Source organism: Penicillium longicatenatum (assembly GCF_028827895.1).
Source record: "Penicillium longicatenatum strain IBT 33135 chromosome Unknown contig_6_segment0_segment0, whole genome shotgun sequence".
NCBI classification, from domain to species: domain Eukaryota; kingdom Fungi; phylum Ascomycota; class Eurotiomycetes; order Eurotiales; family Aspergillaceae; genus Penicillium; species Penicillium longicatenatum.
The window spans coordinates 2,873,867-2,892,035 of NW_026643123.1; the positions used below are offsets into that span (position 1 = coordinate 2,873,867).

At 51.2% G+C, this 18,169-nt stretch overlaps 7 protein-coding genes across 7 annotated transcripts; 5 read left to right on the forward strand and 2 right to left on the reverse strand.

Moving 5' to 3' along the window:
* Positions 1-209: 209 nt before the first annotated feature.
* On the forward strand, positions 210-2,805 carry N7484_009265 (deadenylation-dependent mRNA-decapping factor PAT1; the record flags this gene model as incomplete). Its single annotated transcript, XM_057119652.1, has 3 exons — positions 210-343; positions 407-2,620; positions 2,682-2,805. The coding sequence occupies 3 exons, from the start codon at positions 210-212 to the stop codon at positions 2,803-2,805; spliced, it is 2,472 nt and encodes an 823-aa protein (XP_056969207.1).
* Positions 2,806-3,940: 1,135 nt separating this feature from the next.
* Positions 3,941-5,193, forward strand: N7484_009266 (NAD-dependent epimerase/dehydratase family protein; the record flags this gene model as incomplete). Its single annotated transcript, XM_057119653.1, has 3 exons — positions 3,941-3,969; positions 4,027-4,261; positions 4,342-5,193. 3 exons carry the CDS (start codon positions 3,941-3,943, stop codon positions 5,191-5,193), a joined length of 1,116 nt encoding a protein of 371 aa, XP_056969208.1.
* Positions 5,194-5,463: 270 nt separating this feature from the next.
* N7484_009267 (putative oxidoreductase) lies at positions 5,464-6,778 on the reverse strand (the record flags this gene model as incomplete). Its single annotated transcript, XM_057119654.1, has 2 exons — positions 5,464-6,531; positions 6,602-6,778. The coding sequence occupies 2 exons, from the start codon at positions 6,776-6,778 to the stop codon at positions 5,464-5,466; spliced, it is 1,245 nt and encodes a 414-aa protein (XP_056969209.1).
* A 201-nt stretch (positions 6,779-6,979) lies between these two features.
* Positions 6,980-7,765, forward strand: N7484_009268 (putative G-patch domain protein; the record flags this gene model as incomplete). The annotated part of the gene is made up of 1 exon (XM_057119655.1): positions 6,980-7,765. One exon carries the CDS (start codon positions 6,980-6,982, stop codon positions 7,763-7,765), a length of 786 nt encoding a protein of 261 aa, XP_056969210.1.
* Positions 7,766-8,281: 516 nt separating this feature from the next.
* N7484_009269 (Sec1 family protein) lies at positions 8,282-10,764 on the reverse strand (the record flags this gene model as incomplete). The annotated part of the gene is made up of 7 exons (XM_057119656.1): positions 8,282-9,413; positions 9,480-9,946; positions 10,009-10,211; positions 10,266-10,412; positions 10,481-10,568; positions 10,630-10,667; positions 10,731-10,764. The coding sequence occupies 7 exons, from the start codon at positions 10,762-10,764 to the stop codon at positions 8,282-8,284; spliced, it is 2,109 nt and encodes a 702-aa protein (XP_056969211.1).
* Positions 10,765-11,164: 400 nt separating this feature from the next.
* Positions 11,165-13,470, forward strand: N7484_009270 (ATP-dependent RNA helicase SUV3; the record flags this gene model as incomplete). Its single annotated transcript, XM_057119657.1, has 2 exons — positions 11,165-12,450; positions 12,501-13,470. The coding sequence occupies 2 exons, from the start codon at positions 11,165-11,167 to the stop codon at positions 13,468-13,470; spliced, it is 2,256 nt and encodes a 751-aa protein (XP_056969212.1).
* Positions 13,471-14,499: 1,029 nt separating this feature from the next.
* Positions 14,500-18,144, forward strand: N7484_009271 (uncharacterized protein; the record flags this gene model as incomplete). The annotated part of the gene is made up of 1 exon (XM_057119658.1): positions 14,500-18,144. The coding sequence occupies one exon, from the start codon at positions 14,500-14,502 to the stop codon at positions 18,142-18,144; it is 3,645 nt and encodes a 1,214-aa protein (XP_056969213.1).
* Positions 18,145-18,169: the final 25 nt, after the last annotated feature.

An 18,169-nucleotide genomic window follows, 5' to 3' on the forward strand; every position in this document is an offset into this window, starting at 1 on the left:
AGTTCTATCCCCCACTTTCAATGTATCAACATGGAATCTGAAACTTCTGCGTTGATCGCCGCATAGACTTGGCAAGTTGCAGCCCGATATTTGAGGCACCCGCACTTCCCTGAACTTCCCAGCTTTACCTCACCTCATTGGAAATCTTTCCCCACCATCACCACCTTTATCTCCCCCCCTCCTCCTCCCCCCTCCCCTGTTGACCAAAGATGTCATTCTTTGGCTTCAATACTGCCCTGCCTAGGGACCAGGATACTGGTCCCGCTGGCTCGCGGGGTTTCTTCGAGAACCCGGATCCCTTCGCGGAGGTTGCCCGTGCTTCGGCGCTTGAAGATGATGACGCGTGAGAGTCCTCTGCGCCTAGAGCGGTGACTTGGATGATGTGTTTGTGCTAACACCAATCCAGGATTGACTTCGAGGACACCTATGATGGCCTCGGCGACCAGCTCGATGACGACCAGGATGAGTTCAACGATGACACTTTCGGCGGTGGAGATACCAGCGGTGCACCAGCTGTCGGCAGGGACTTTGACTTCTTCGGTCGGACTGCTCAAGTTGCCGATGCAATTGGCGAGGAGCACGTTCGATACACCTTGCAGAACCCCCAGGCTGCACCTCCCGCCTCGCTGAATGCCCACGTAGCTGCCCATCCTGTCGCCGAGTCGACCACGAAGCGCACCGGCTACGAGAAGTATTCGGACCCAGGATATATCCCCGATCTCCAAGCCAAGTCCAGCGTGTGGGGTCTCTCTCAGAAGAAGCCGGAACCGAGTCCTGCCCCGATGCCAGCAATGCCCGCAATGCCAATGCCTAGTCGGAAGATGATGATGAGTCTGGAGGAGGTGGAAGCTCAGCTGCGCAATCGCGGACAGGCTTTCGGACCCATCCCCACGCAGTCAATTCCTCAACAGATGCCCGATATGTCCTACATGCGCCACCCGCAGGACTTCCCGACGCTGCCTGATGGGTTCCCCGCCAACATCCCCCCGGAACTTCTCCGCGCACAGCTTGAGAAGGGGGGACTACCCCCGCACATGTCGCACCCCCCGCCGGGCATTCAAGAACTGTATGGAGGCCCTGGCCCTATGCCTGGTACGCCCCTGCAGCATCTGGTGCAGAACAACCTTCCTCCAAACCTGCCTCAGGGCCCTCGCCATGCGGGTCCACCCCCGGCCCAGCGGCAACAGCAAATGCCACCCCCACCGTCTCGAGGTCCTAACGGTGGATTGCCGGTTATCACTAACCCGCAGCAGCTGGTGCACCTGACCGAGGAACAGCGCAACGCTTATCTGATGGAGGACGCCAAGCGGGCGAAGCGCAATCACAAGATCTTCCTCTTGTCCCGAGGCAATGGCTTGATGACACCCCAGGACAAGAACTTTATCACCCGAATCCAGCTCCAGCAGCTTGTGGCTGCGGCTGGCAATGTGGCTGATTCTGATCCCGAAGCTGTGCTTGCCGAGGACTTCTACTACCAGGTTTACAGCCAGATTCGGGGCGCCCCACGACAGCACCCCCACCAGCCCCTCGGTCACTTTGCTCAGACCTACCTCCTGCAGACTGGCAACCGGATTGGCGGTCATGGAAACCGTAGGGCATTCCAGGGTGCGGACAACCACATGCAGCGCATGCAGCAGCAGGTGCAGCGTGCCGTCGAGGCAGCCAAGGCCAAGCCGAAGAACAAGCAGCTCATCATTGAAGGCAGTCTGGGCAAGATCTCCTTCAGCAATGCCAAGGCACCGAAGCCGATGCTGAATCTTAAGCGACCCGACAGCTCTGAAGGGGCTCGGCCAAAGAAGGTGCAGTCAGACCTAAGCATCAGTGATCGGAAATCTCTTCTGGGCAACATTGAGGCTGTCTACAACGCTCTGATGTCGATGGAGGACATGGAGCGCACTATGCCACCACCACCCGAGGAGGGCGACACGGATGCCATCCAGGAGCACATGGAATGGCGACAACAGGTTCAGACACTCAACCAGAAATTGTGGCAAGCACTCAAAGTCATGGAACCCATTGTTCCCAATGCAACTACCCCCCACCCCTTCATCGCGTTCCTGTCCTACCCGAAGGGTAAGAAAGCCATTCCCCGTATCTTCCGTCACATCGATCAAGAACAACGGGTCACCATCCTCACTATGATTGTGGTTCACCTAGACAGCTTGGATGTGGTTCGTCTTGCGCAACACTCAGGTCCTGGTGAGGCCCAATTGTCCGTTGCGGTGCGTGAAGCCATTGATCTCTTCTCATTGGCGGTGATGCCGAGCCTGCTGGGCTACGTGAATGAGGCTCCTTTCAACATCATCATTGGCCTTCTGGGTTTGGTGATTGCTCAAACCCAAGTCATTCATGTGGCTCGCACCAAGACTGGTCTGGGTATCCTTACCATGCTGCTCAGTAGGGCCGAGATCGTTAAGGAGGCTGGTCAGGCCTCTGAGCGTGATTGGCAGCAATGGGTGGAGAAGTTCAACATCCTGTTTGATATGTTGGAGCCCGGTCTGGCACATATCTTCCCTGGCTCGATCAACTCTGGCGACGATATGTACGTGTGGCAATTCCTTGCCGCCGTGGGCATTGGTGCCAGCCCCGAGCAACAACAACGTTTGGTGATTGCTGTCAAGTGAGTAACCCCTTGTAGATATTGAGATGATAGGCTTTCTGGATACTAACTATTGTCGCAGGGATCGTGTGATGGAAACTGTTGGCTATAGCAAGACGCTCCCCGCCGACATGTCTAGCCAACGCTTGGGCAATGTCAACCTGTTCATGCGGGCTATCGGCCTGGACGTGGAACTTCTTGGTTAAATGAGTTTGGTTTCTCATTCTCTCTGGGGCACTATCATTCATCTCCCCTGTCATGCGCGACTAGCCGATATATTATGGCTCCCCCATACCCGCGACTCTCATGTCCATGCCCCAGCCATTCTCAGAAAAGGCTGTAACCCCGAGGTCTTCCACCATATATTGTGGAAATGAATTTATGATTTCTATTAAACTTTGCACCATGGGGGTGCTGAGAATGCCACCCGGCGTGCTGGCCTCGGGGACCCATGAGGACATAAGGGGTTCTCTCCCAGCACTTAGCTTGACCCGAATATTTCTCAGGGTATCTCAGGACACATTATGCCTGAAGTGAAGCACTTGTGTTTTTATCTTTTTTTCTGCTCATACCAATTCATTTATTCTTTTATTCTGTCTCTTTTTTTTCTATTTCTACTTGGACGACTCTCTGGGATGAACCAATTCGGCTGTTCTTCTACTCTGAATATGCAGCTAGGATCCGTGCAACCAATGTATTCAATAATTTTCTTGCCAGAACTTTCTCCGTTGCTACATGAGATGTTCTCATGTATCGGGTCCCGCATTTGGAGATGGACCCTGGGCGGAACTGATTCGGCGGCACCTTGGCGCTTGAGTGGAGACGTATCATTTCAAGTGAAACGAGGCTACCTTTTCGGCCAAAATGACAGATATCGCCTACTATAACCCGCTTTTGCCTGAGACCCGTCGTCTATCGTGACCCAAACGAATGATTACGGGTTCGTAATGGCTTGGTTTTGTTCCTGGTGGCGCTATGATACACCGCCATGGACGATCCCTGCGATCTACATAAAATTATTAAAACCTGGTTTGCACGAATTATCATTCTACATCAATGAGAATCAATTGTTTCAATTGAGATAGGAGATCAAGGAAATATGTAATATGGAACCAAGGATGAGATTTGTCTATTGAATTTCCTTCAAACTGAACAGAATTCTGAGGATCTCATGGGATCCCGCCGCGTAATGGCGATATACATGACGGGAGACTTGCCCCCCACCGGCTGAATGGACGGGATTTCCCCTTAAATGACCTGCCCCTCCGCATTCGTCCTCTTCTCTTTTCTCCTTCTCAATCCAATCTCTCCCAAAAAAACAATTCCTACAATTACTTCATAATGTCTGTCGGTTCTGTTCTTGTTGCTGGGTAAGTGGCAATTGACCCCGCTATTACGATTGCGATCATAGCTAACCCCGCGTTCAGTGGTACGGGCTACATTGGCTCATTCACCACCCTGGCCCTGCTCGAGGCTGGCTACAAGGTTGTTGTCGTTGACAACCTGTACAACTCCTCCGTCGAGGCCCTCAAGCGTGTTGAGTTGATCTGTGGCAAGAAGGCCGAGTTCTACGAGCTCGATGTTACCCACGAGAATGCCTTCGACAAGGTCTTCGCCGACCACCCTGAAATTGACAGCGTTATCCACTTCGCTGCCCTGAAGGTACGAGCTACAGCTCACAATGCATAATCCAGAATCGATAATCAAGAAGAGCTGGAATGCTAACTCGCCTCTTAATCTAGGCTGTTGGTGAATCTGGCGAGAAGCCCCTCGACTACTACCACGTCAACGTTTACGGCACCATCAACCTCCTGCGTGCCATGGTCAAGCACAATGTCACCAACATTGTCTTCTCCAGCTCCGCCACCGTCTACGGTGATGCCACCCGTTTCCCCAACATGATTCCCATCCCCGAGGAGTGCCCTCTTGGCCCTACCAACCCCTACGGTAACACCAAGTTCGCCGTTGAGTTCGCCATCACCGACGCAATCAACGCCCAGCGCAACAACGCCCTCAAGGCCGGCAACGAGGCCGAGGCCAAGAAGTGGAACGGCGCTCTCCTCCGTTACTTCAACCCCGCCGGTGCTCACCCCTCCGGTATCATGGGTGAGGACCCCCAGGGTGTCCCTTACAACCTGCTGCCACTCCTGGCCCAGGTCGCCACCGGCAAGCGCGAGAAGCTGCTCGTCTTCGGTGATGACTACAACTCCCACGATGGCACTGCCATCCGTGACTACATTCACATTCTCGACTTGGCTGACGGCCACTTGAAGGCTCTCAACTACCTTCGCACTAACAACCCTGGTGTTCGCGCTTGGAACTTGGGTACCGGTAAGGGCTCTACCGTCTACGAGATGATCAAGGCTTTCTCTACTGCCGTCGGTCGTGACCTTGCTTACGAGGTTGCTCCTCGCCGTGATGGTGATGTCCTTAACTTGACTGCCAATGCCAACCGTGCTACCACTGAGCTTGGCTGGACCCCCACTCGCACTCTTGAGAATGCCTGTGAGGATCTTTGGCTCTGGACCAAGAACAACCCCCAGGGTTACCGTCAGCAGCCGCCGGCCGAGCTGTTGGCTCAGCTGAAGAAGTAATTGTGATTTAGCGCGGGATTAAAATAGTTGATATGAGCCGATGTGTATCGGCATAGAACCTAAGTAGAATAAATGACACGAATTTCCTATTTCTAATTGGTCTTGTATAAATATGTATACCTAGACATGTATTACCATCGGACCACAATCACGGGAGCTTTGAAAAAAGAAAGTGAAAGCCCATTGTATTCCCATAGGACGTCTATATATGCGAAGTAATAACCATAATCAACACCCGTCACATGCATGCCGCTCAATAACATCATCTCCTTATTTAGCCTTCTTGCTCCGCCTAGACCCAGGAGTCTGCGCCTTCCCCGATGCAGTCTCCTTGCGAGTCTCCTTCTCCTTAGCAGCCTCCCTCTCCTTCTTCTCAACTGCCCTCTTGATGGCACTCTCCTTCTCAGCCTCCTCAATCTGCTTCTCACTAAACTCCCACAGCCGCTTACCAACGTCCTCATCCCGAACATCTGTCCGCGCAAGATCCATCTCCCGACACTCCTTAATGAACCACCCACCAACACCACGACCATACTCCTCTTCCATAGCAGCATAGAGAATACTCTGCGCACCCTGCTGCGGTGACTTGAGAACCATACACCAGAAAGGCCATGTAATCAAATAAAGCAGCAATCCCCAAAGCGAACCACCAGTCAACCAGCGCCGAGTGCCAGGAGTGCGCGTGTGACCAGGATCTACAACCAGAACCCGGGTACAAGGCGGCAGTCCATCAGGCCTCTTAAAAGAACTCAAATGTCTCTGGAAAGAGAACGCAAAGTTCATAAGCGCAAATTTGCTGAGCGCATAAACACCCTTCGGCGCAGCAGCAATAACCCTCTTCTTATCCTTTGACAGGAAGCTACCCGTCATACCTCTCTTCACACGCTCGAGCTCAAACTTCGCTCCAATATAGCCTGAGCAGGTTGTGAAAATCACCCGGACATCTCGGTGCGCGGGCTGTGCCCTCAATGCCGGACTAAGGATACTCAATAGATGGAAATTGGCAAGGTAATTCACCTGCCACTCCTCGTCGATTCCGTCAATGGTGTTCTTTTTTGCGGACGCGGGCACCGCAATGCCGCCACATAAGATGACTGCATCTAGACGGCGGGGCTCGGTATTGTCGATCCACTGTGTAGCGAATGTGCGAACTGAGTGCAGGGAGGAGAGATCGACCTGCTCGGCCCAGATATTCTGGTTACCTGTGCTTTTGCGAAGGTCGTCGATGAACTCAACTATGAAGAGGTCGGAGGGTGGTTGGCGGGTTAGAAGGATGACTTGGGCTCCGCGCTCTGCGAGTCCTTGAACGACTTGTGCGCCTATACCGGATGTTCCGCCCTATTCCGTAGATACAATTAGTACAATTACAACCAATGGTAGGTGTATGGCTTGCAGGGAAGTATAGTACCGTAACCATAATCCTTTTAGAATGCATCAATCGCTCGGAGGTATTGCGGGCTCCGCCGAAGTAGTACTTCAGCGCAGCGACGAGGATGATCCATGGTGCGACTTTCAGGATTGACCATGCATATGGAATGGATGAGACACCCGTCGAGACTGCCTGGATGAGAATTGGGATAGGCATGCTGCGTGGGCGTAAATCAGGAGAAAGTGTAGAAAGGGCAAAGAAAAGAGGAAGCGTGTACGTATGTTAGCTTATCGTTATCGCTTATCGATGAGCATATCTTATCGCCACGAACATTCTATTCTTGGATCATCTTCCTACTGCAATCCAGCTTGCTTTCCTCTCAACTTGACACCGTACATAGTCCGAGTGCAGTGCGTCATGTCTCAAGACTATGGTGACGAGGACTACTATCTTCCGTTGGAAGACCAGCGTGTTTTCGGCGCTGGAATCCGGCGCAAAAGAGTACCTTTCGTGCGCTCTGGAGAGTTGAATACGACGAGCTCAACTTCTTCTGCTGGCACCAACATCGGAGACACATACCTTTCGATTGTCCTCAAACAACAAAGCATGCCGAAAACATCTCCTTCGACTCCTACAAACACAAATGCGAATACACCTGGGGATATTGTACCGCCACCCAGAACTCATTCCGCCCCGCCAACAGCAGAGGCTATCTCGCCTGCGCCAGCACCTGTAGCTTCTACAGAGGCCATCAAGCTTTCACCAAAAGGACCCGAACAAACGTACTGCGACGTATGCAACCTCCCCCTCACAGACCCACAATCACAACCCCAACAAGAAACACTCCGTCCCCACGAAGCCTCCCTAGCCCACCAAGTCTGCCTAAAACACTCCCACCCACCCAATCATCTGGACCGCACCCGCGCAGGAATGCGCTACCTATCCACCTACGGCTGGGATCCAGATAGCAGACTCGGTCTCGGCGCACCTGGCCGCGAAGGTATCCGGGAACCGCTGAAGGGCCGAATTAAGCATGATACGGCGGGATTAGGGTCTGGACTTGATAAAGATGGAGACCCGATTAAGGTTCCTTTGCCGGTTAAGAATAAGGTTGTCAAGTTGAATGCAAAGGAGATTAGGAGGAAGGAGGCGGAGGCTAAGAGGAGGGGGGGAGAAAATGAGGAATCTGTTTTTCCAGAATGATGAGGTTTTGAAGTATCTTGGGGAGAGTGCTTGAAGTTTTATAATATACCTGCTAGGTAGTTTGGTACTTGGTGTATAGCGGAGGTTGGGTTTAGCGTTTGGTTTTAGCATGTCTTCATGATACCCTGATACGAATATATACTGCATGGACCTCGAGGCACCTATAGTCTTTTGGGTCAAAGATTAATGGAACTGAAATGTCGACGATAGAAATGATAGATTCTACAACTAGTAAAAGACTTGCCTCCTATGTACTGCAAGTATCTGTACTATGATTTCCTTCCTTCTCATACGTCCATAAGAACCTGCCTGCAGTAAAACCCTATGACCTGAGCAAGAACGAAGCTCAAATTCCCTGCTCTCAATGAAAGCGCCTCGAATAAATGCTTGGAAACCCAGATCTGACAATCGAAATAAGACAAAGACAAAGAAAAGATGGTATCACAACAGCGCTTGAATGGAGACACAGTGCACAGTGAGAGGCGACAGAAGGAAAGACCATCTGAGTAAACCCTCCTAGAAGAAACGGTACTTCTTGTCCTTCTTTTCCTTATCCTTGTCCTTGTCCTTCTTCTCCTTCTCTTTCTTGTGAATCTTCCCGCTGGACGGGGGTGGCGGAGTTCCATTTGATCCATTCTTCATGGACATGTTGGCCATCTGCGCTGTAGGCGGGTTGGGCGGGTTCATGGGAACCGGTTTTTTCTTCTGCGGTTGTGGTGCAGGTGCAGGCGGTGATTCACGCTCGAATAGATGAGCGGGTGCAGTGGGCTTTGGACGCTCAGCGGGAATATCCAGCCGGCGTTTATCAACGCTGAGATCGCCCACTTGGCGCATGAAAAGGCCCGGGTTAAGCATGTGTGTTGTTGCGAGAAAGACGTCTCGGTTATAGGCTTGGGAGATCTCGTAACAGGCGCGGGACTCGGAATATGTGGCACCGCCGGCCATAAAGACGATGATCCGTTGGCGTGGTTGGTCGACGCTTCGTGTGCGGGCCCAGGTGGGTTTGGCACTGCGCAGGGAGGTTTGTTGCGATAACATGTCCTGTGCGGCCATGCTGCCATCGGTATCGGTGTGAGGTCGGGTAAATGGAAAGGTGGTATTATCCAGTGAGCCTCGGATTTGTTCCTCGAGCATTTGCTTCATGGCCAGCTCGTACCGTGTCAAGCTGAGCTCCTCTCCCTCCGGGGGTGGAGCGCACCGGTTAAATAAAGGCTGTGGTGGGGGTTTATCGTCTTTCAAGGGCTTTTCAACCCGTACGCCCAAAAGCTCGAGGTTCGCAATGACGTCCCCATTGCGCCCTGGCAGCTCGGAATGCGCCATGAGCTTTCGGATATCCCCGCCTAGCAAGCCGTAACGATACATGATGTACAACAGAATTAACCGAAGTCGGTCAGAATGAATGACCTGGTCGTCGTCGAGTAATTGAACAAGTTGTGCTGCCAGGTTCTTGGCTTTTTTGTAGTTCTCATCGAGACCGGTAGCACATGATTGTTCAATGGAGCTTACCTCCAAGAGTTTGTTGTTTTGGAAGTGTTTCATGCACTCTTCTGCCATGTTCAAATGCAGAGTGTAGGCATCCTTGCCCTCCGTGAACTCGGTCAGTCCTCCAAGCATATCTTTGATTGTGTTCACACTCGTCTTGTCGTTACTGCGAAATCTTTTGTCAGCTTGACCAGGAATGAAAATTAGCACCTATTGTCCCTTTGAAACTCACTCTTCGGCAAACTGAGGATTGGCGGCTCTGAACTTGGCAAAATCTTCTCCTAGCTTTCCAAGTAGATCCTTCATATGCATATGTCTATACGACACCCACACCTTGTCATGTTCTCCAATCTCCATTTCCTTCTGCTCCTCATTCTCCTTGCCTTCGTGGAGCACTGTTTTGTAGGTAACCTTGTCTCCATCCTTGATCGGGAGAAGATCATGAGCCATAGCTTGGTATGTGAACTCATGGAGAAGAGGGGCGAAAGTGTCCATGGACCGATCCACGATAAGCAAAACACCCCGAGGACGGTTGGTCTGTGGCGGGAAATCGCGTTGGAACTGTGCGAACTGATCTAACTCATTCTGAACAAATCGCGCCAAATGGGAGCAAAGGACAGCGGCTTCATGGGTGGGGGTTCGTGGCTTGTAGTAGCGGATGACTGGATATTCACCTAAGCAAGCGCAGAGTGAGACAATCTTAGAGAGGTAAGGTGTCAGTATGAGGTCCCAATTGGCAGAAAAAGCTAATGGATGTCTACCTTTTGAGCTAGCTCTTGAAGATGTTTGCGGATCAAATTGTTGCAGCCTGGATGGAACAGAATCGGGAAGCTGTACGGATCGCGGAAGGTGATCAAATGTGACTCTCGAGGGAAGAAACTGATGTTCATGATACGATAGTCGGCGATCTGCTCCCGTGCCATGTCAGACCGATCAAGTCGCTGCCGTAGCTGAGGGTCGAGGACTGTATACGCCTGTTAGCAGGTTTCTTGGAGCTTCCGGTGGTGCCGCCACTGACAAGAAGTCCAAACTAGGAATGCCTTGCGGTACCGTTTGACCTCAAAGTCAGCCATGAGACAGTCCACAATCCACGATTCTGGGGATAATATGTATAGCGCGTCCATGTCCGGGTTGGACGGCCGTCGGTGCTCGATCTGTTCGACATCTGCGGGGTGGTGATTTTTTTTCTTAGCAAGCTACTCCCAGGAAACCGAGGTGCAACGGTGGGCTCACTGGAAACATTCAGGTTGAGGATCTCTTCCTCTTTGACGGCGGCATTGATTAATTTCCTGCTTTGTTCATCGACTACCAGGACTTTCCACTGGACGGAGAAGCAAGATCGTTAACGTCTGTGGCAGCGGGGACAAGAGGGAATAACGCACTTCGTGGCCGACGGATTGGCGGATCGTGTTTAAAATGACTGTCAGGAGAGATCGAGTAAGTTAAGGGGACTCTCATTACACCCATCAGGAGAGTCACGTACTGTCACGCTGGATGTCGATTATAGAAGCGCCCATGTTTGGCGGGCCACAGAGTGGGAGCTGCAGCTGTTTGGAGATAGAGAGACAGTTCCCACGGGAGGTGTACTAAGTGTACGAAAGGTGAAAAGTGTGAGGAAATAAAGGCCGGCGGAGTAGGAGCACCTAAACTACTAGGTGGCTTCGTATGAGGTATATGAAGGGGAAGTGGTTCCCCACCATTTGAGCTTCCTCAGGGAAGAAAGTGGATCTTCGGGTGGCGCGCCAGGGAACGCATCCCGATAAGCAGTGATCGTTTTTTCTTCGACTCCGGTTGAAACGACCACTGAAACCAACCACCCTTTCCTTCCCCCTTAATTCGACTATTCGACCGGATTGAATACTCGCCGCTCTATCTCCCCCCGAATTCTTCCCCGTTCTGCCGAAACTCCGCGCATCTATGCAGCCATGGACCGGCAGAGGCAGTCACTCGCTTTATTGCGCGTTTCGCTCGCTCACTAGACCTACGGAGCGACATTTCACAACGACCTCCCCATTGCAACGAACGAGTCGATCTGTCTTGAAAGCAAAGCTCAACCAGCAAGCTGCAGCCTTAGAAGCCATCAAGGGTGGAAAGAAAAAGTCTGGCGACTCCAGAAGAGCCGATCGCCAAACAGTCGCTCGGGCTCGCGATTTCTTCAATGTGGTTGAAAAAGCATTACACGATACTAAGGAGAGACTCCGCAGGTCAGGTCGATTATTGGACGGATGGGGACGGCTTGAGCGCCAGGTGTTGAATGCCTGCCATGTGGATGAAAAACTTGTGACATCAGCGAAATGGACTCCGTTACAAGAGTTGAAAGGCATGTTGCAAAAAGCATATCTCAACAGTGGAGCTCAAGGAATACGGGATGAATTGGAATATATGCTGTTTGCTGAGGATATGACGAACAAGTACTCGACTTCCAATCTCGAAGCGCAACGGAAAGTGGTCGACCTTCGCTTTCCCGCAGAGTGGTATCCTGGTGCACGATCAATCCAACGGAAAATCCACCTACATGTCGGGCCCACGAATTCGGGGAAGACATACCACGCACTGAAGCGGTTGGAGGAAGCTAAGGCTGGATTCTATGCTGGACCGTTAAGATTGCTTGCACAGGAGGTATACCATCGCTTCAGAGATAATGGTATACCGACCAGTCTCGTTACAGGAGACGAAGTCCAAGCCCCAGAGGATGGCAAGACACCGCGGGTGGTGAGCAATACTGTGGAAATGGTTAGCATGGGACAGGCCTTCGACGTTGGAGTGATTGATGAGATCCAGATGATTGCCGACCCCAAGCGAGGTTGGGCGTGGACGCGAGCTGTGCTTGGCTGTCAGGCTTCGGAGCTGCATCTGTGTGGTGAGACTCGTGCGGTACCGCTGATTCGCGAGTTGTGTGCTCTCACTGGAGATATTTTGGAAATTCATCGTTATGAAAGGCTCAACGCTCTGGAAGTAATGCCACATAGCCTTGGTGGCAACTTAAAGGGACTCCAAAAGGGCGATTGCCTGGTTGTCTTTTCCCGAGTTGGAATTCACGCCTTGAAGGCAGATATTGAGAAAATTACTGGAAGACGAGCTGCCATTGTCTATGGTGGTCTGCCTGCCCCAATTCGAACCCAGCAGGCAGCACTGTTCAATGATCCAGATAATGACTATGACTATTTGGTGGCAAGTGATGCGATTGGCATGGGGTTGAATTTGTGAGTGCTATCAATCGATCTAGCTGAGGCTTTGACTGACCCAAACCTAGGAGTATCAAACGTATCATCTTCGAGACTCTGATTAAAAGGACTCCGGCCGGTTTGATACGATTAACTGTTCCAGAGATCAAACAGATCGGTGGGCGCGCTGGTCGATACCGCCCCGCCGGCGCTAAGGATAGTAGCAAAGACGGTGCCAACGTTGGTCTCGTTACTTGTCTTGAAGAAGTCGATCTTCCATACATCAGAGAAGCGATGCACACGGAGCCCCCGCCACTTAGAGGCGCTGGTATTCTGCCGCCAGGTTTCGCTTTCGAGAAATTTTCTTTCTACTTCCCACGAAATGTTCCCTTCGAGTACCTGCTCAAGCGAGTGCTTGAAATCGCCCAGATGAACCGCCTTTTCTTCATGTGCAACACAGAGAGTCAACAGGAAGCTTGCCAGCTCTTGGATGGAGTGGACGGATTGGCAGTCATGGACCAACTTTTCCTCATTGCCGCGCCTTTGGAAACCAGAAACTTGTCCTTGCGTGACGTTACCTTAGCGTTTGCCGAATGCATCGCTAGCAATACCCAGGGGCGTTTGTTGGACATACCTCATCTGAACCTGGAAATCCTAGAGCAGCCTGTGTCTGGAAACAAGGACTACATGTACCAGCTGGAGGGCCTTCATAAGGCTATTATCCTTTATTTGTGGCTGAGCTTCCGGTTCGGTGGTGTGTTCACGGATCGAACCCTTGCGACACATATTAAAACGCTTACGGAGGAGAGGCTGATGCGAGCTTTGACCGAGTTCTCCGCCAACAAGCACTTGCGCAAAGACGCCTCTCTGAAGCGCCAGATTGCACTGCAAAAGCAGATCATGAGCCAGCAAAGTTTCATCTCTGACGAGGAGTTGGCCCACCCGGAACATGGAATCGAGGGCATGCTGGATGAATCGCCACAGGATTCTGACCCAGTGGAAATGGGGATTTTGGAGGACTCTGAAGATTTCGTGGAGCAACAGACTCCTCGTGTATAACCACTGTAATAATATTTGTATATCTGTATATTAGATAAAGCACAAATTCAACAATCCACTCATGGAAATGCTTAGGATATGCTCGTGTACAGTCTAAATCTACATCTTAAAGGACGTCTCCAGTATTTTAATCTTGCACTAGTAACAGAAACCGAGATCCTGCATAATTTGGGCCCACCTCCTGCCCCTCCCCCCACTAAGCTACAAAAGCTTCCATTCGTGCATTTCAATCCTTTATTCGAATAAATTGCGTGATCCTGGCATTGATGATGTCTTCGACAGATCCCTGCAGAAAGCCCGCAGAGCCTCAGCCTCTCAAAGGGCTCCATATACTCATCTGACCCCGCACTGCATCCAGTCTACTTGTGAAAATACTGATTATCCCTAACCAGTCTAGCATATTTATCGCTAGGGGAGGCGGATTTTTTTTTATCTACTGAAAGGCGACTCCGAGAGCTGAATCTCTTATGAAATTGCCATGAGCAATGGCCAGAGCGGGAAAAGGACGAAGTTCAATCCCTTATAAGAAATGCTTCAAAAAACCGAAGGTCTTAGTTGTCTCAGCAGAGGAAGTGAGGATAGACTATAGTCATTAAAGAGTCAAAGATAGTGGATCTGATCTCGAAGTTGAACTACGTCCTAGGGCCAAAGAAATTACCGTGATAATTTCTGGACAATTCTACCATATTCTAAAGCTGAACCATCGGGCCCATTGGCGTATTTGTATGCTAGGCACGCCTGCGTGAGTCCTATATAGGCATCTATGAGAGCCTTGGCTGGCCTCACTTGCGTTCATAATGTCCATAGCCTTCATGTAGTATCTCTGTTTGCTTCACTGTATAGTTCTTATCGGCTTATCTTATCCTTATCGGTGGCGACCGGGCGATCTGATTTTCCTTCCGCCTTTGAATTGGAGTTGAACCCCAGTAACATTGCATTCCGTCCTCCGAGCTTTCGCCTTTCGCTTTTCGCTAGCATTTGGTTCTCGTCCTTGGTCGCTTTGTCCTTTCAACCCCTGGGACCACCGCCATGGATGACCTGGAGTCGCTGGAGCTGTTCTCGCTCGTGTCACGGGTGACGAACGAGCTCCAGAACCACCTGGGCATCAACGACAAAACCCTCGCCGAATTCGTTATCGACCAACACCTCAAATGCAATGGCGCATTTGCGGAATTCAAGCAGGGCCTCATTGACATGGGTGCCGAGTTCCCCCAGAGTCTGATGGAGAGTATCGATCGCTTGGTCCTTACCATGCACCCAAAATACAAGGCAAAGAAAGCAGACAATGGCGACGCGCAAAATGGTGATATCGACAATGGTTTGGACGAGTTTGATGCGCTAGAGAAAAAAGCGCGCGTGTTCAAGGGTCTTGCTGTTCCTGACACCGAGAAGCGCTGGGACGAAAATGACTACTTGGATCAAGCTGATGACACCCAAGTTGGTGCGATGGATGATACTTTCGCCATGCTGGAGGGATTGGCTGGGAAGCCAAAGAATGAAAAACCGCAAGCCTCGAGACACCGAGACGATCGCGGTCACAAACGGAGCCGCAGCCCGGAGTACGATAGCCGTGGACGTCGACACAGAGACAAAGATAGATACCGCTCGAGGTCTCGATCGCAGCGACGCAGTAGAAATGACGACCTTGTGGACGAATTTGGGAGATCTATCGATAAAGACCGTCGGAGACGGCGTCATCGTGATCACGATGATGATTTCCGCCCACCAGTTGAGCTGGACGACCATCCCCAGCTATACAAGATTTACGATGGAACGGTGACTGGTGTGAAAGATTTCGGTGCTTTTGTCAACCTGCAGGGAGTTAAAGGGAAGGTTGATGGTCTTGTCCATGTCTCGGCCATGCAGGAAGGCGCGCGTGTAAACCATCCGTCTGACCTCGTTTCTCGCGGACAGCCAGTCAAGGTCAAAGTTGTCAGTATCGAGGGCAGTCGTATTGGTCTCTCCATGAAAGAGGCCGATCAAGTCACTGGAATGGATCTTATTCCTCAAAAACGCTTGGCTTCAGGCGCTAATATGCAACGACTAGATGGAGGGGGCGGCGCAATCGATCGGTATGGCGGTCTCAGTTCTGATGTGCCCGTCATCGAAGGAGAATCAAATGGCCGGCCAATGCGGAGTCGAAAGCGCATGACTTCTCCGGAACGATGGGAGATTCGCCAGCTGATTGCCTCTGGTGTTGCTTCCGCTGCAGACTACCCTGACCTGGAGGAAGAATACCATGCCACTCTCACGGGTGAAGGAACATTTGAAGAGGAAGAAGATGTTGACATCGAAGTCAAGGACGATGAACCTCCTTTCTTAGCTGGCCAGACCAAACAGTCCCTGGAACTTTCTCCTATTCGTGTTGTCAAAGCTCCCGATGGATCGATGAACCGCGCAGCAATGTCCGGTACAACTCTTGCAAAGGAGAGGCGCGATTTGAAACAACAAGAAGCACAAGACAAAGCCGCTGAACGGGCCGCCGATGTCGACCTTAATGCCCAATGGCAGGATCCTATGGTTGCTCCTCAAGATCGGCAGTTCGCTTCAGAGCTACGTAGCAAGCCGAAGGACGAAACGGTGCCAGAATGGAAGCGAGTCACGATGGGCACGGATGGTAAAAACCAGTCACTTGGCAAGCGGACGGATATGCCTATCAAACAGCAGCGTGAAAGTTTGCCAGTGTTCAAGTTCCGTAAACCATTGCTTGATGCTGTCGCAGACAACCAGATTATGATTGTCGTTGGCGACACTGGCTCAGGCAAGACTACGCAGCTAACGCAGTACCTCGCCGAAGCTGGATACGGAAACAAGGGCATCATCGGTTGCACTCAACCACGTCGTGTCGCTGCTATGTCTGTGGCTAAGCGTGTCTCCGAGGAGGTTGGTTGTCGCTTGGGAGCTGAAGTCGGATACACAATTCGATTCGAAGATATGACAAGCCCAGAAACCATCATCAAGTACCAGACCGATGGTATGCTTCAGCGAGAGATCTTGATCGATCCCGATCTCAAAAAATACTCCGTGATCATGTTGGATGAAGCTCACGAGCGAACAATTGCGACTGATATTCTATTCGGACTATTGAAGAAAACAGTCAAGCGCAGGCCCGACCTCCGCTTGATTGTTACCTCGGCGACATTGGATGCTGAGAAGTTCTCTGAATACTTTAATGGCTGCCCTATCTTCTCCATTCCTGGCCGAACATACCCCGTCGAGATTATGTACTCGAAGGAGCCGGAGTCTGATTACCTTGATGCAGCCCTTATCACCGTCATGCAAATCCATTTAACGGAAGCTGCTGGTGATATCCTTCTGTTCTTGACGGGTCAGGAAGAAATTGACACGGCGTGTGAAATTCTTTTCGAAAGAATGAAAGCATTAGGACCATCAGTGCCTGAATTAATCATTCTCCCTGTCTACTCTGCCCTTCCCAGCGAGATGCAATCACGAATTTTCGATCCAGCACCCCCAGGAGCCCGCAAGGTCGTCATTGCAACCAACATCGCCGAAACGTCCATCACAATCGACAATATCTTCTATGTCATTGATCCTGGCTTCGTCAAGCAGAATGCCTATGACCCGAAGCTCGGAATGGACTCTCTGGTAGTGACACCCGTGTCCCAAGCCCAGGCTAAACAGCGTGCTGGCCGTGCTGGACGAACTGGCCCCGGAAAGTGTTTCCGACTATATACCGAAGCGGCTTATCAATCGGAGATGCTACCAACAACAATTCCTGAAATCCAACGGCAAAATATCTGTAATACGATTCTCATGTTGAAAGCAATGGGCATTAACGACCTCCTCCACTTCGATTTCATGGACCCGCCACCCACCAACACTATGCTCACTGCTCTAGAAGAGCTCTACGCATTATCTGCGCTAGACGACGAAGGTCTCCTAACTCGCCTAGGCCGAAAAATGGCCGATTTCCCCATGGAACCCGCTCTCGCCAAGGTTCTAATCGCATCTGTGGATATGAGCTGCTCAGACGAAGTGCTATCCATCGTCGCAATGCTATCAATCACAAGCCCCTTCTACCGTCCCAAGGAGAAACAACAACAAGCTGATCAAAAGAAAGCCAAATTCCACGATCCAATGGGTGACCACCTAACCCTACTAAACGTTTATAACGGCTGGAAGCAATCCAATTTCAATAGTTCTTGGTGCTTCGAGAATTTCATCCAAGCGAGACAAATTAAGCGCGCAGAGGATGTTCGCAAGCAGCTACTCGGTATCATGCAGAGATACAAGCACCGCATCATTTCTTGTGGTAGAGACACCACCAAAGTACGACAAGCGCTCTGCACCGGATTCTTCCGTAACGCAGCCCGCAAAGACCAAGAAGGTGGGTATAAGACACTTGTCCAAGGTACACCTGTCTACCTCCACCCGTCTTCTGCGTTGTTTGGCAAGGGCTCTGAGCATGTTATCTACCACGAGCTTGTCCTTACAAGTAAGGAGTACATGCACTACACTACTTCTATCGAGCCGAAGTGGCTTGTCGAGGCTGCGCCTACGTTCTTCAAAGTCGCGCCTACAGACCGTTTGTCTAAGCGCAAGAAGGCCGAGCGTATCCAGCCTTTGCATAATCGTTTCGCGGGCGAGGATGATTGGCGTCTTTCTGCGCAGCGTCGTGGAGGAAGGGGAGGTGGTGGTGGCACCTGGGGTTAATTTTGGTTGTTTTTTTATGGATGAA